This window comes from Pan paniscus, chromosome 5 (genome assembly GCF_029289425.2).
Source record: "Pan paniscus chromosome 5, NHGRI_mPanPan1-v2.0_pri, whole genome shotgun sequence".
NCBI lineage: Eukaryota > Metazoa > Chordata > Mammalia > Primates > Hominidae > Pan > Pan paniscus.
The window spans coordinates 92,278,446-92,295,630 of record NC_073254.2 but is presented as its reverse complement, the minus strand read 5'-3'; the positions used below and the strand labels follow the sequence as shown (position 1 = coordinate 92,295,630).

At 31.5% G+C, this 17,185-nt stretch overlaps 1 protein-coding gene across 50 annotated transcripts in view; it reads right to left on the bottom strand.

Moving 5' to 3' along the window:
* The window catches only part of RIMS1 (regulating synaptic membrane exocytosis 1), a 516,521-nt gene that overhangs the window by 88,627 nt on the left and 410,709 nt on the right, over positions 1-17,185 (bottom strand). For 40 of the 50 annotated variants that reach the window (XM_034962340.3, XM_034962337.3, XM_034962336.3 and 37 more), the window contains 2 exons: positions 7,034-7,146; positions 686-852 (listed from right to left, as the gene is read on the bottom strand). The exons of the other annotated variants lie outside the window; for them this stretch is intronic. In XM_034962340.3, the coding sequence (XP_034818231.1) occupies positions 686-852; positions 7,034-7,146 (280 nt within the window). The remainder of the gene's footprint in view (positions 1-685; positions 853-7,033; positions 7,147-17,185) is intronic. 50 annotated transcript variants of the gene reach the window in all.

Below are 17,185 nucleotides of genomic sequence, written 5' to 3'. Positions count from 1 at the left end.
TAAATTGTAATACATTTTTAGGTTACATGACTATAACTATATGAAACTTTGACTTCTGAAAACTAGTAAAGAACTAATACAAAATATGTTTTGTCCATAATCAATCTGCTTTAGTTTAGATAGCACTTGGATGTCTGGGGTCTTTTCCCTTTCAGCAGGGTATTTGTCTTTTAAGAATACAAAAGCACTACTGGTGACTTAAACAAAATTGACGCAAATGCCTTTCAACTCATAACGTAACTAGGGATGTCTATTTTGTTAACACATCCACTACACCCACATACACACACACACCCATGTTGATTTATTTGTGTAGCTGTCACACTATAATGACATTGTTGAGTAGTTGCCACAAAGACTGTTCTGCAAAGCCTGAAATATTTACTGTCTGTCCCTTTAAAGAATACACTTTCTGATGTTGGACTAAAGGAAGGGAATTTAATCATATTAGAGGAAACTACTACAAATGTGACTCAGAGTGATCTCTAAAATTGTGACTAGGGTTATAAGCTGTATCTGATAGTAGTCAATACTAAACATTCTGTTGGCAATACTACATAGTAGTCGATAAATACTTAACCCACTGTGACCTAAACTGTATTATAGAAAAAATATTCAGGAAGCTAGTTGTATTTTTATATCACAGATAAAGATCCAGTTTATATAAACAGTATTGCCAACTCACCTGATTCTACCCCTGGGGCGCTCAGATTGCTCTGACATAAAGCTTGTGCTGCTGAGGCGTGAGGCACTGCTGGTTCGGGAAATGGCGGAAACATCACTGACATCACTATCTGATGATTTGGCAGAGACGTTATCACAGCTTCTGTACTGATCTTTATGTATGTTATACTAAAGATTAAAAACAAGAAAGTGTGAGCTCCATCATTAGACAATGGAAAAAACATAGATGGTGAGATGAATGACTACTTAGCCCACACCAAATAAAGGTGTACCTTCATAAAAGTAGCTGTAATATCTAAAATAATCCAAATCTAAATATCTAAAATAATATCTAAAATAATATCTAAAATAATCCAAATATGATTTCCAATATAAAAGCATTATCCTTTGAGTGGTAGGAGATGGCTTATGAAGACTGAAATATAAATTAAACACAATCATTAAATGCCTGATTGGAAAAGTCATTAAATTATTTGTACATATTTAGAACCTCAAAAGTGTATTATTCATTTTTTTTCTAGTACATACGCTTCTCTTTTTTGTTTTCATTTTCATTCTTGTCCATTTTATTCACCTTCTACTCTAGTCAAAGTATAGGCTGAGCATTCCTAATCAAAAAATTCAAAATCTGAAGTGCTCCAAAATCCAAAACTTTTTGAGCACTGACATGATGCGCAAAAGAAATGCTCAGTGGAACATTTTGGATTTTCAGATTAGGATGCTCAACTGGAAAATATATAATGTATATAGAAAAAATATACCAAAATATGAAAAAATCCAAAATATGAAACACCTCTGGTCCCAAGCATTTTGGGTAAGGGATACTTGACCTGTATAGACTGCTTCCACCTGTATATAGTTTTTGATACTTTCTAAAACTAGTCAATTTAGTTAAATACTTTCTAAGACATTATAGTGTCTCTAACATTTCTTAAAAATATATAACTTTTCAAAAACAAGGGCTGATATAAACTGAGCAAAGAGGCAGTGACTGGTCTTTAGCTTTCTACTATGGCTTCATTAGACAGTTTCAGATTTAACCTACTAACTTAGAATCAAAAGTAGAATACTGGATCCTTATTAAAATTTCATTGTACATTATATCTTTTATTCAAAGATGCCTTTAAATTTGTCTCTGATATTCATTTCCTAAAATTTTAGGAATCATCAAATAAAAGATTAAAATATGCAAAGCTGTCAAAGCAGTTAATCTACTCTTATTTCTACTTCACTGTCTTATTGTGATGAACCACACAGTGAATAGCTTATATATTACATATTATTTTTATATATGTTATAATTGTAATAAATAGGTTAGATAACTATAAATAACTGAAAGATACCTAAAATGTGAGTAGTTTTCTTAGATACTGGAAGGTAAGATATATAACTTCTTCTGTAAAACAAAATAACATATGGGTGTTTGTTTCTTAACAAGCAATTTAATTTTAGATTTATGAGAAATAAAGTATGAAATATCAAATGTTTATTAAACCTGTAGAAAAAGTCATCTATCCTTTGTGATGTTCCATGTCAGAGGAATTTTAATGAATTTGAACTGTCTTGCTAAAACATACTAAATTAACTGATGCTACAACCTGGATTTATATGTACTAAAAAGAAGATTAGACAATAACACTTAAAAATTACCCTAGAGAAAGGTCTCATGTTTATTTAATAATTTCTTACATGAGAGTAGTTTAGGACTGAAACATTAAATGTGAGTTTTGTTCTTGTTTTTGGAGACAGATTCTCCCTCTGTTGCCCAGGCTGGAGTGCAGTGGCGCAATCCTGGCTCACTCCAACCTTCACCTCCCAGATTTAAGCAATTCTCCTGCCTCAGCCTCCCAACTAGCTGGGACTACAGGCGCACGGTGCCATGCCTGGCTAGTTTTTTGTATTTTTGTAGAGACAGGGTTTCACCGTGTTACCCAGGCTGGTCTTAAACTCCTGACCTCAGACAATCCACCCACCTCGGCCTCCCTAAATGTGAGTTTTATTTCTTTACCTCTCATGTGTATGTGTTGATAAAAGAATTTCATATCAGGCATGAAAATAATTCCCAACATATAGGATATATATACAATTAGTTTTCCCAAGGATTTTTCATAATTGTGTGATTTATCTCTCAAAGTCATATGCCAAATTAGAATTCAAAGGAAATTCATATGTTATTATATCTAAACTGAGCTATTAATATTTATATGATTTCATGTTTGATCTAAAATTAATGTGATTTAAGACAATGTATTGAAAGCAATGTGACAATATGGTTTACCAGCAAATTCAGTTATATTTAATAACATGATTCTGACTAACACAATTCATTTTAATCAGATCTGTTTTCAATTTACAGAGTATATGTGCTAAAAACTCAATTATGTTCAAAGAGTAGAACCTGAATTTAACACTGTTGCTGCATTACAAACACAACTCCTGTATTATTGGTTTTTTGAAACACTGTGCTAAAAGAGAGATGCTATGTAATTATTGTCTCCAAATGTATTGGGATGATACCTTGCCCATGACAGAATATGAAATAATCCCTGTTTTGGGTGTTAGCATTGTGCTGATACCCAGAGCAAATGCTCCCCTTATTTGATATTTGACAATATTAAGCAGTGTACACTAAAGCATAAAGGTATGTGAATGTATATGAAAATATTTTTCCAACAAAAATATTTTTAGTTGGAAATAAGCCAAAAGATGGCTTTACTTAAGCCATCTTTTCTTCAACCTTTTTGTATACAGATCTTTGTTATTCCAGAAAGTGGACAAAAAGGGATTTCAAAAATTATGTCATAATACATTTTTTTATATTGAGATAAAGAATAATCTATCATTCTAATATGATATCACAGTTTTATTCACATTGATTATTTGAAGAAAGTGAAATACTTTTATATTCACTTTTAACTAATATGTTAACATTTTAATCACTTTGAATTTCATCAGGCATGATCTGTTAAATTTTGAATGTAACAATTTAATATTTTAATGGAAATACATAAAATATATTTTGAGGAACATAATTCCTCAGAAGGAATTTCTACCGATCCTACAGAGGGGAAATAAGTCATTGATGTGAGGGAAATAATTAAATACTACTATTTTTAGAAGTAAGTAATAATAAACACTCTTCAGCTACCTACAAAACCCATCACATCACTCTTGGTTGCTGTTCCTGGGTTACATAAACACAAACATAAACATTCTTTAAATTGTGAGTACCTAAATGTGAATTCACCTCTAATTATGAATTTCACTTCATCATTAAGGTATGCCACTCTGTATACCACCAATAAAAAAAAAATAGAATGGTGACACATTTCAAGGATACCTAAACAGCATTGTTGTGCTTTTTCAAAAGCAAAGTTAGTCCTAATTCCTTACTCAGGATGGATGTTAGGGTCATTTAGTCTTCTAAAAGACATACTAGGTTTCAAGAAGCATCTCAGGAATTACAGTTGTCTGACAATGTTTTGCCCTGAAAAAAAGTCCAGTTCTACTAGTGGTTGGTTAAAAGTATTTGAGAATAGTTAACTAACTTTGGCTTGGCATAAATTTCAACTAATGTTCGTTGCTTCGTCCAAAATGTCAAATGGATTAAGATACTAAAAAAGAGTCAATAACAGAATAAAGTTCAAAATTTAATGAATATAAAATTTGTGCCAATACTGGCTCTTAATTATAGCCATAAAAATAGATCTTTATAAAATAGTTATAAAATACTTGATGTAGAAGAATAAAAATGAAAAAGATAATTTCTCAAGTATATGCAAAAGGCTTGAATTAACAAAAATGGCTACTGAAAACAAAAAAATTCTATTGTATGTGTTAGTATATAATATAAATATTAGAGATGTGGAGAGTATTTTATCTTCTACTTGACATATAAGAAAAGGCTAATCATTTGTTTTATTTTATATAATTTCCTATCCTATATTCTTACAAGTTTTTAAAGCTACCATATCTTTGATCTCATATTTAGTTATTACAATTTCATTTAACATAGTAGTATCTATTCAGTAAGATCCATAGTATCTGAAAGTAATAGGTTTTAAAATAGTCAAATGCAAAGAGAGAGAGGAAAAGAAAAAGGGTGCCTATGCAAAGGAGGGAGGAAAGATAGAATATGCTAATCTAATTTTTAGGTAAATTGAAAGCCACATGGAGACCTTTGAATCAATCTAGAGTAATGTGTTCATTTCAATGATGTAAGTAGAACAAAGTCATACCCTAAGTCCCAAATCCATTGTTATAGGCTATACTATACAGAGAGGCCCTACTAATTTTAATACAAATTTTAATTAATTACCTCTTTCATTCTGAGCCCCAGTTGTCATAAATTTGGTAAATAAGTGAGCTGGAGTAGAAGATTTTGAGTTATTTTCAAGTTTTTAATGTTATGAGTCAGAGAATTTGGAGTTTGCACACCTACCTTTGGTTTACTATGACTACTAGTGGTGGTTTCGACTTCTGAGTACTTCATTTTGTCGATTTTTTGGATCGACTAATTAATGATCAGAATCCCAGCTCAGGAAGATCCAGAAAGGCTTTCAGTATTTTACTCTGATTCTTTACTTGCCTCCTTCTTGTTTCCTATACTGGCTCTACCTCTCCTTGCTGTTCTATTTGACCTCATCTTTTGAAATAAAGCTAAGAAACTGATAAAAATTTCCAGCTTAAAAGGAGCATTTCCAGTTTAAAGAAACTTTCAAATAACTGCATCCAACTGTAGAGGGAAAACAAAACCCCAAATTACCCTGCCTTCTAATTCTCACTGCATTTGTAGTAAGAAAACAAAAACGATGATGATATCTATGAAGACAGATAAGTAGGCTGATTAGGTGATAATACCATAAATAACAAGTTGCAGACAAGATAAACCTGTACGGAGCTGAAATAGGCAATACTACGGGACATCAGGTTATTTTGCTTACCATTTTTTTGGTAAGACTCTTAGGGAGTTGGGCATCACTGAATCACAGTGACCCTCCACACTGTCTCATTTGGAAGCCCTTCTGCATCTAACCTAACATGTAAAGTGACAGACTGTATCAAACACACATGACTCTATGGTAGTCTTGGTGATAAATCGTATTTTGTAGCCACCTCTTTTTATTTTTATTTTTTATTAGTCACAGAATATCTGGAAAGATAATGAACCACTTACACTGCTTAAAAATAATTAGATTTTTCTAGGTCCATAGTTCAAGCTAATAATATTAATTTAGTGTAGTTTTATTTACTTTTGATTTCTAATAGCTTATTACCTCCCAAAGAGTTTGTTGATATTAAATTACAACAAAGGTCAACCTTTAATGGCTGCTGCTACTTTTGTAGTATTCTATAAAGAAAAAAAGCTTTTAAATAAACCAGATAATATATTTAAAATTACTTCATGAAGAACAAAAATCTATGCTATTTTATTTAAAATTATCAGATATTAGCAGTTTATAAACTCCTTGGTGTTTCCTTAGAAAATATTATTGAAATAAAAATTAAATGCTTATTAGCACTTGAAATTGTGTAAATTTCAGCTTCTAGAAGTTTGAAATCAGTTACTTTTCTTACTAAAGACAGAGCTGTAAGAAATCTCAAATCACATAATTTTTATCATTCACAAATATCAATAGTCAAATATCAATCCAAAGTTGTATTTAAGACTATAAATATATACCTTAATATCTTAAATAGAATATTTAAATAATGTTCAAGCAACAAAATGGCTTCATATATCTTGCTTATTTATGTGAATTTGACTAATGCTAATCAATCATTAAGTGATTTTAATATCAAATATTTACATATTTTTAGAAAAAAATCAAATCCAAGTTAATATTTCAATGAAGTTATATCACACGAAAATATCAAGAGGAAAGAGTTTTTTGTTTTTTCGGCTTTGGTAGAAATTATGATGCAGGACTATCATTTAATGATACCTTTTCTTTTTCTGTTTTTTTAGATGGAGTCTTGCTCTGTCATCCAGGCTGGTGTGCAGTGGTGCGATCTCGGCTCACTGCAACTTCCGCCTCCCAGGTTCAAGGGATTCTCCTACCTCAGCCTCCCAAGTAGCTGGGATTACAGGCACACACCACCACGCCCGGCTAATTTTTGTATTTTTTAGTAGAGATGGGGTTTAACCATGTTGGCTGGTCTTGAACTTCTGACCTTAGGTGATGTGCCTGCCTTGGCCTCCCAAACTGCTGGGATTACAGGTGTGAGCTACCGTGCCCGGCCCAAATGATAACTTCTCTTATATAATTCGGTGCTTTCTAATCCTGCCTGGTACACACACTACACATTTTTAAAAGGGAAACTATTTGTTGGATACTACTAATTTTACCTTGGAATATTGCTCGCGATCAAGTTCTTGACTAGAACCAGACCCTGTTGTCTGCTTAAATCGATGCACTTTCATTTTCATCTGTCTTGTTCGCTCCTCCACTACTAAGCTTGCTGCAAAAACACATAATGGAAGCCTATTAAAACATGTGAAGAACCTTTCAGGAACTGAATGGTTTAAGATTTCAATGCTTTTGAAATGACTTCAATTAAATAAAATTTAGAAATAACACATGATTAATAAATTAAACAAAAATGCAGAATATACAGTACTAGCAACTGTTAATCTAAAGATGAACATGATTCAAATTACACAGAATGGGGAACGTAAATGTTAGTAACAAAATATACTCTATTTCTTGATTTTATATGAAATATTTTCAATTTCCTTCATAAATGATTATGCGAAACCAAATTTAATTGTAAAAATGTTTTCAATTTAAACAACTGTTTGTTGCATGTACATATATAGAGAAAACAAGTATGCATACTTAGCACATCGCACTATATGCACATGCTTACATGCATGCACACACCCACTTAACACCCTCAGCTAACAGTAGTCACCTAAAAATTGTTTTAATTAATAAGTATCTACTTTATTGAGGCATTCTTATAAATCTTTAATTTCTGTCCGTGGCTTCTCATGACTATTTCCCAGTCCTTAAAACTGACTTACTAAAAGATTAGCTCACTATTCCTTATGGCTATATCCGGACCACATAAATGAAATTCATAAGTTTGAAAATGAATACATGACTTTTAGCCCTTTAATTTATAATATGTAAAGAATACTTTTAAGCTTTTATTAATCTCCTAAGTAGCAGAGGAGGGCAAGAATTGCAGCCTTTGATAAAGTATGAATTATTCTAAGTTAGAATCCACCATCAGCAACATCACTTCAAAACCTTGCCTTTAAATTTTGCATTTTTACAAATGAAGGAGAAAGAAACAGCTAAGGTACAGTCATGTGTAGGGTAAACGACTCAAAAGCTTATACCTATGTTGTATGAGACTTATGTTTACTTTATACAACATTTGCCAACTTCCCAGACAACTCAACTTCTGCAACAAGTATTCAGATTTTTAAGTTGTAGGGCTGTGTGTGTGTGTGTGTGTGAGCATGCGCGTGTGTGTGTATGGAAAATTGCTTATTGGTCACTGATGTAGTGGGAACTTCTGCCAAGAGACTAATGGTTTACAAGTTAATGGAAATGTTGATATGTTTGATTGACTTGGCTGCTGATTTTATCTCTTACAAGGAGTTCATAAAGATATTTGCTGACAATTTTTTTTCCATTGCAATGACTAAATGTGGCCTATCATCCTTGATTATAAAACGCCAACACACACTTTAAAAAAAGAAATCATTCTGTAACTTTTATTGTGTTCAAGTGCAGACCAATAGCCCAAGAGATAATAAAATTTGGAATTTGTGGCTAAGTGTTTTAATCATACTTTTATCAGTAAATTATAAAATGTTTCACTTTGTTTAAATTCAGCAAATTAGATAACCAATCTCAAATCCCTAACAACCCTTAGTTATGCAAACTAAGCAATGATACACCCCTGCTTTAATAATGTTGACTTCAGAGATAATAAATGGTGACTATTATTACCATTACAGGATAGTTCAATGGAGAGCTTGAGCAATGTGCTTCAGAAATTCATTACTTGGCAACATATAAGGAGTTAAAAGGAGTATTATACAGTAAAATGCTATGTAACAGTAATTAGAAACTGAGACAGTTATTGAAAAATGTGAGTTATATTTACAAAAGACATATGCAATATAGAAAATGTGAAAATATCTGTTCTCTGTCTTTTGCCTATGGTGTGAGTACTTCTGGGTACATGCTCAATCATTTGCTTTGAGTTTTGAGTAAGTCAAATGGACTGCAAATTTAGTTCTGCTCTATAATTAAAGCTTAAAGCAACTCAAAACAATCTCAATTTGTAATAAAAACAGACTTAAATGGTGTTAGCTTAACTATTCTCATAAAATGGTATTAACTTTATTTAAAAATATGTTGACATTGATTAGCCCACAGCTTTGCAAGCTTCACTTTTAGTGCCACGTAATTTTCAGGGTAGATGGTTACTTAGACACGGATAATTATATCCCAATAGCTACTGGCCAGAAGCAGTCTGACACAGATCTAGGGACTGAACCTTGCTAGGACAACACTTCATTTCTCTAAACATTAATAGGATTACTTAGCTTATGCTATAGCTGCATTTAAATCTTTGTTTGCAAAATGTAAAACTAAATCATAAAAAGACTGGTAATACAACTAACATGAACCTAAAAATGGTTCTAAATGATTTCATTTTACCTCCCTCAAATCATTACTATACTATATTTACTCCCAATGAAGTTAAAACTGATCTTATTTAATCTGTGAAAGGAAAAAAAAATCTCCAAATTAACATTATGATTCAAAATCATGAGTAGACTCCCTTGACTCTCAATCAAAGATGTAGTTGCTATGCTATCCTCACTGCTTGCTCTCGGATTCCAACAACAAAACCAAAATGCTAATAGCTTATCATTATTTACTCGTAGCAAAAAGCCAAATAATTACATAGTATCACACACTTTTTTAGTACTTTTCATTATTTCCCAATGACATGTGCCTTAGTGCATATTCTGAAATAACTGTTTATACAAGTTATTGTGCTTCAGTACAAGTTTTTTCATAATCACTGAAAAACCTTCAGTGTAAATGTGGAAATTCTTTAACTTTGCTAAAGATTTTACCATGTTTATTTTTCAACTATATATCTAGAATAAAATGACATTATTTCTGTATTGCAGATGTGTCAAGCCAAATATTAAGACAAATTTATAAAATAAGATAATTACCACAAATTTGAACCAGAAGGCACGATTCCAATAAGTTATATGATTTATATGGAGAACAGTAGTAATGATTAAAAGTTAATTGAATTCTTGAAATGTGACTGTCTCTCTAGTATCTTAGTATAAGTAAAATTAACTGTAACTCAGACAGCTCAAATATCTTCCTTTAAAAAAAGATTACTGTCATTTAAAATTTTTATATTATTTTAACAATTTTAAACCCAAGAGCAAAACTAAAATAGTAAATAAAGTATTTTCCAATTACCCCACAAATCCTAGCATTACATTCACATTTTAGGAACATTCTGAATGTTAATAGTATTGTAAACTAACTAAATCATTAAAATGCCAGTTGCTATTTCTTTATAGAAAATTTAAAACTGGGAGGCCCTGTGGTTTTTATTTTTAAAAATTTCATAAATGCCACATAATCAAGAGCTAAATAATAACTTCCATTTTTTACAAGAAATGTAATTATCATGCAATTTCATTTAGTCTTTTAATGAAAATTTAGCTTATGTATAATAAAGTCGAAAGATAAAGATATTTACTATAGACTATATTTCAGCATTAATTATAGATTTTGTGATTATAGATCAAAAATGTATGTATCCTAGTTCCTCAGATGTAATATTACAATTTTATAAAAATGGGGTTGAAGGGTTGAAATATTTCACTATAAGGTACCACCTGAATTATGTGTCTTATGTTTTAAAAAAATGGTACTTTCAAAAAGCACTTATTAGTTTACAAAAATGTATTTATTGAACAAGATCCATTTTATTTATTCCAACTTTATATACATTGTTCTTTCCAAACTATGGCTTTTTAAATATTAATCTATGTATGTCACAAATCAATTCAATGTTAAAATTAAGAAAGTATAAAACTGGAACTTATTTTTAAGAGTTAAATGAAAACCATATCTGTGAAATAATTTCTTGTCTTCTAAAGCTCAACAAGAAGGAATCTGACTGGAGTATGCAAGATAAGAAAAATAAATATAATTTACAAAGTACTGTAATTATTACAATTTTCAAAAGTAAAGTATTAGTATTAAAAATAAAGATATTAAAATAACTACTCTTTTCACATTCTTTGCTAAGGATTCCTAATTTAGTGTTATCAATGATCTTTAACAAATCTATGAAGAAACTAAAATCATTTTATAATCTTGTTTGTCCTATATGCATTTTTCTAGATCTATCCCTTTCATATTATTAAAAGGCCTATGACTTTAAAAAACCCTCAAAAATCCTTAATAAATCTTCCCTAATCCATCATTTAAAATTTTCTATAATATAACCTCCTTCAAAGAGATAAAGTAATTTTCTAGGAAACCTCTTTGACTTATCACATATTTGTAATTTGCTTTAAAATATTGTAAACATTATAGTTATACATAGTTTAGAATGCTTATAATTTAAACTTGCATTAATATATTTAAAATATTCATAAATTTAATTTATATAAAAATAAATTTGTTTGGATCTCAAAATTCCTTAAATCTTTCACATTTCTCTCTATGCACCTTGAAATTAAAATGAATTTGAAATTTCAGACGTTTGTGTTTATAGGCAAAAAATAATTTATATTAATATATTGTTAAACCTAATATTTTCAAGCATTAGATGAAATATGACTGTAAAAGGACAGAAATAAGTAGAACTTTTATATTATTAAATATATTAATGTAAAAATTATTTTTTAACAAGTTCAGCTCATATATGTATCAAAGTTGACACATGATAACACCTGGACAGGATATTTAAGCCTGTCTAGTTAACTATGATGTGCTATCATATTTTGTGAATGAAAAAACTAGCATCTCTGCTTCCTTTCTGTATAGCAACACAATGAGAGCTCCATGATAGTGCAGTCCCATTCTTGTTCCAGTACATCTCTCAGGAAGAGCAGTGACAAATGACCGCTTATTTGGAAGTTGTCAGGTAGACAGAAGAATATAAATGACACACCTCCTATGCTTCAGTTATTGACTGCAGTGGAAAAAAAAAGCTGAGATTAACAAGAAAAGATGAAAAAGGTTTAGCTAATTGAATCAGTATAGACTATACCAAGACTGAATAGGAAGATCAGATCTGATACATTAAATATCAGAAATATTTAATGTATAAACTATATCTTAAAATATATCAAGAAAGATGGTTTATTTGAAAATTCAAAAATACAATACTAGTCTCTGCCCACAGTTTTTTAGACTTTAGAGAAATAGGAATTGTTTATATGGATAAGCATTCTGCATATACCTGGAATCAATGTGGCAAAATAGTAAGAACCTAGGAATGGGAATTACTAGGCATAGATTACAGTCCTAGATCCATCACCATTCATCAGTTCCTCAATGTTCCTTTGATCAATTCCTGATATATCCCTCCATTACAGAGTTTTTATCTGTAAAAAGAAGAGACTGCTCAGAGAACCTTCCAGCAGTTGTAGTCTATGACTCTATAGTATTTCAATAGGGTATTGTTAAAATACTTTTCTTATATTTGCAAAAATAGGAATCTCAATGACTTTGTCTCTTGCTTTATTACCTAATTTCCAGATTTTAAAATTTTCCAATTGACTATAGGTATCACGAGGAAAAAAATTCACCAGTTGTATTTTACACCACTATTTTCTATCATGTTATTTTCCCAATTTAAAAAACATCTGTTCAGGATTGATTCCAGGAACCCACCCACCACATGTACCAAAATTCACGGATGCTCAAGTTTCTTATATAAAATGGCATAGTATTTGTATATAACCTAAGCACCTCATCTCATATACTTTCATCTCTAGGTTACTTATAAGAGCTAATACAAGGAAAATGTCATGTAAATAGTGCCTATATGCATTTTTCTAAATCTATCCCTTTCGTATTATTAAATGGCTTACAACTTAAAAAAATCTCATGAATCTGTTATACTGTATTGTTTATAGAATAATGACAAGAAAAAAAAGTCTGTACATATTCAGTACAGATGCTACCAATCATTTTCCCCCCAAACATTTTTGATCCATGGTTGGTTAAAGCCACCATTGTGGAACCCATGGATACTGTGGGCCAACTGCAATGTTTTATTTTCATGCTGATCCTTATTTTTGGAGTCATGCAAACATAGTGAGAGACTTTGATGTAGTGCATACCCAACTTCTACATCTTCACACATATATATACTATACATAAAGATTAAATTTTAAAATATTTTGACTACATAGAAATGCCCTAGTTCTGGCACATTTTCTTGGAATAAAATGACCCCTTTCAACTTGTAAGTGTAAAAATGTTCCAAGTAGTTTCCCATTTTCCCTTATATAATTCTCTTGGATGTTAAGGATTATGCTACAGTAATATAAACAATAAAATAACATCTATCCAGCATCTACCAATAAAATAAACATTTACCCATCATCTACCAATAAAGCATACATCTACCAGCATGAGAAACAGAAAATGCAATAAGTGAGTAACACATAAGTGAAAATACCACATTGCCTTACGGACTTTTAAAGCAAAGTACCTATGTTTAGATAAGTGAAATTTAACATTGGCATAGGTGAAAGAGGCAATTTGTATATATAATCACTTAAGTCTCACTGCAGCCAAAACCACAAGGCCATCTCCTGTTTTAGCACACCTATTCCCATTGAACTATCTAAAACGAAGCTCAGGATGTCCAACTCCAGACATAATTTCTCAATGTAAAACTGCCAATTCTCAGAGTGTCACTGAAAATACCAGTCATTGGCAAGTAAGAAAGTCAGGCTCTTATAAAAGAATTTGTTATATAGCTTGTCCTTTAGGGTTATACAAAGTTAAACAGTTTTTAAAAGCATGTTTAGGTTTTGAGAGGGAACACTATCTCCCATAAGATGCACTTCAAATACAATTTTTACAAAAAGCAACCTGTGTAATTAAGCCTTCTTTGGGGGATAACAAAACCAATCACTGAGGAAGCCATGTTATTTATACCAAGTGATCTCTAAAATGTTTAGCCATAATTTCTCATTACTCCAATAATACTAATGGATACAGAATCTATCCTGAAATACTTGATTGGCACAATTCTGCTAAATTTAAATTTGATTTTTGAAAGTCTTTTCCTGTGTTTTACAATATTTGGGGAACATATACAACTTTAGAGAAAATACATCAAAGAGCCTGTCCATGGTTAGACATTTGTTTTCCTCAATTAGGTCTCTCTTGCAAGTTGTGTCTTGGTTAACATGTGTTAAATCCTTTGAAGCTTTAAAAGCCTATGATACTATAAATAAACACATCTGAATCACCAAATGGGAAAACAGGGTCAAAAGCATTACTTCTGAATTTTTCTAATCAATCTGCTTAACCCTCTGGGATCCTGAAGTTTAAAGAGAAGGCTACAATGACAATATATTTATAAGATTGTGCCAAAAAAAGAGATGGATAAATTACTTTTCCTAATGGAGCTCTAAATATTTATGAGTAAATATTCATTAAGATTCATAATAAGTGTTCAGGAGAAGCAATGCCGAGGAATATTAAGAAACTTGTATTTTTGAAATCTTAACACACAATAACAGAAAATGATTCACCTGGACTAATATGCATCTACTACTACTAATAAAAATGTAAATAAAACTGAGACCTTTGCTACTTAATGACAGTTAAAAGAATGCTGATTCTGAAAAACACAAAAATTGGTTTACTTATTTTAAAAAGAGTACATAATTTGTTCTTATAGTGTTTCACAACCACAGTACGCTATTGAAATGTGCTTAATTTTTATTTATACAACTGTACAAAAAATGCTAAAATTAATGTTTTTCGCTTCTTTACTTGAATTCCACTAAAGTAAAGTTAATGCTCATAAGTTTCATGGAAAATATAGTTTGCATAACTTAGCATTCAAACTGTTCTTGCTGACATTTAAAGAAGGAAAACACAGTTAACTTACTTGAGAACTTATTAAAGAAACCTGGTACTTAAAAAAAATATAGTTGACTAGAGACAATCCTAATGATCTAGTTACAATCTCTATGATCTAGTTACAATAATTATCACATATTTTATTAGTGAAACAGAAAAGCAAAAAGCACCAAAATGCTATTTACTTTGTTCCTATAAATAATAATTTACTTACTTTAATTGCCTTTCATTCTCCATGTGTATAAATTACACACTATTATGATTAAGGAAATTCATATTTGTAGAAGAGATAATATGATGTGTTTTGTTATGATTCAAAATTGCTTCCAAGAGCCAAAAACTTAATGCACTTAAAAAATAGTATCTAAAGGCATATAAATCATAAATTTATTACGACAATAACATTTTTCTCACCTTGAAGTCATTTAATTTCTGGTTCAGTTTTGATCTTCTTATATCATTATTTCGATGCCCCCAAACTACATTCATGGGCTCTTTAAAACTGTCCAAGAAATGTAGCAGAGAGGGAAAAATTGGCTTACTTTTAGAATGAATAATTTAAAATAGGCCTATAAAGCAGTTTGTGAAGACTAAAATGATATGGTCTTTCAGCTTTCAACATAAAAGAGGGAGTTAAAATGTAAACAAAGTACTACGAACATTTATAGTCCCTTGGTTAACTTTTCAAGCCAAAGGATGTGTTATCTTTGTTAGCTTTGTTAACTTTCAAGCCAAAGGATTTGTTATCTGTATGGCAATTGGAGGAGCAGGCCAGATGTAGAAGGTTTAACTGAATGCTGCAAAATTGGGTCAATAGGGAAAGGGAGGAGAAACTAAGTGGGCTTCTCCAAAATCCCAGTGCTGAGTGGTGATTGTTACAGGAACGTGGTGTGGAGCACAGAACATGGGCTGTGGATTCAAAATCTGGTTCTGCCTCACAGCAGCTTTTTTACCTTTGGCATTCAACTTAACCTCTTTCACTCTATTTCAATAAAACAGGGGTGAAAAAAACCTTCCTTGCAGTTGTAAATGTGTTACTATAATTACGTGGTGATGCATGCAAAGCAGTTACTCAGTAAATGCTGTCTGAATGTTGAAGAGCCTACAGAGCAAAGTGGATGAGAACAAGTTCCCTGGAGAGGGATCTGTGTCTCGTTTCCTATTCTATCATTTACAAAATGAAATACTGACTGATAAGGGGCCAAGTTTTTAACCTAACTTTTAGCTTTTCGGCGGGAAAATAAAGATACTAATAGTTAGGTCTCAAGTTGTTGTGAAAATAAAATGAGATAAATATGTAACACTTTTAGTAGAGTCACTGACATATAGTAAGTGCTCAATATAGCCTATCTACCATTAGTAATGCTTTGAGTATTTTACACTTCTCTTTATGTGACTTTAAAAACATATGCTGTAAAATTAATAGACTGGTGCCCTATAGGGTAACCAACCATCCTCGTTTGCTTAGAACTGTCCCAGTTTCAGCACTGAAAGTCTTGCATCTTGGGAAAACTCTCAGTCCCTGACAAACTGGAACCACTGGTTGTCCTACAAGTTCATCTACAGTTAATCAAAAATAAACCCTAATGAGCCCCTTGGCTTGTGTACTGGTCTTCATTTATCCGGGATGTACTCACAATAACCTGAATTCTCTAATAAGATAGATCCCAGCAAAGACAAACTTCAGCTCACAGAAGTAGGATTTCTATGCTGTGAACTTTTCCTTTCTTTTGGGTTACGTGAGCTTAAAATACGATTTTAATGAAATTTCTTGACCTTGCTTCTATTCTTTCAAAGTTTTGAGAGCCACGTTCAGTGGCTAAACTGTGTTATCTTAAATCCCTAAGGAGAGGCGCAGCATTCTTTTTCTGACCTATACCTTCCTGGACGCATTTTGGGATGTGCTTCTTTGGTTATTTCTAAAAACGTGGTCTATTCTGTGAGGCATTTCTACATCCTGTTTCCAAGAAACGCTTGGAGGGGTGAAGACATCTCTCAGCCAGGACACACTGACTGTATAAAAACATAAACTGACATGTTCTGCACAGAGGCCCTAAATGTGCATATTTCATGCAGACTTTAGGTTATACTTATGGATTTTGTTTTGTTTTATTTAGCTAGGTACAGCTTTTGCCTAGTAATATATATGGAAAGGGCTCTAAATGAAGAATTATTACATTTTTCTTTCTTTTGGATGGAATTAGATCATGGCCCATTTCTAATATGAATCTAATACTTTTAGCCCACTAAAATTTATCTTGCAAACCCAACTACATTCTTCTGACCTAAGTAAAGTACATTGGTCATTCTTGTACTACTGAATCTAATGTTGTGTTTTCAATATCTGACATAAAAATGCAGCAGGATAGCTAGAA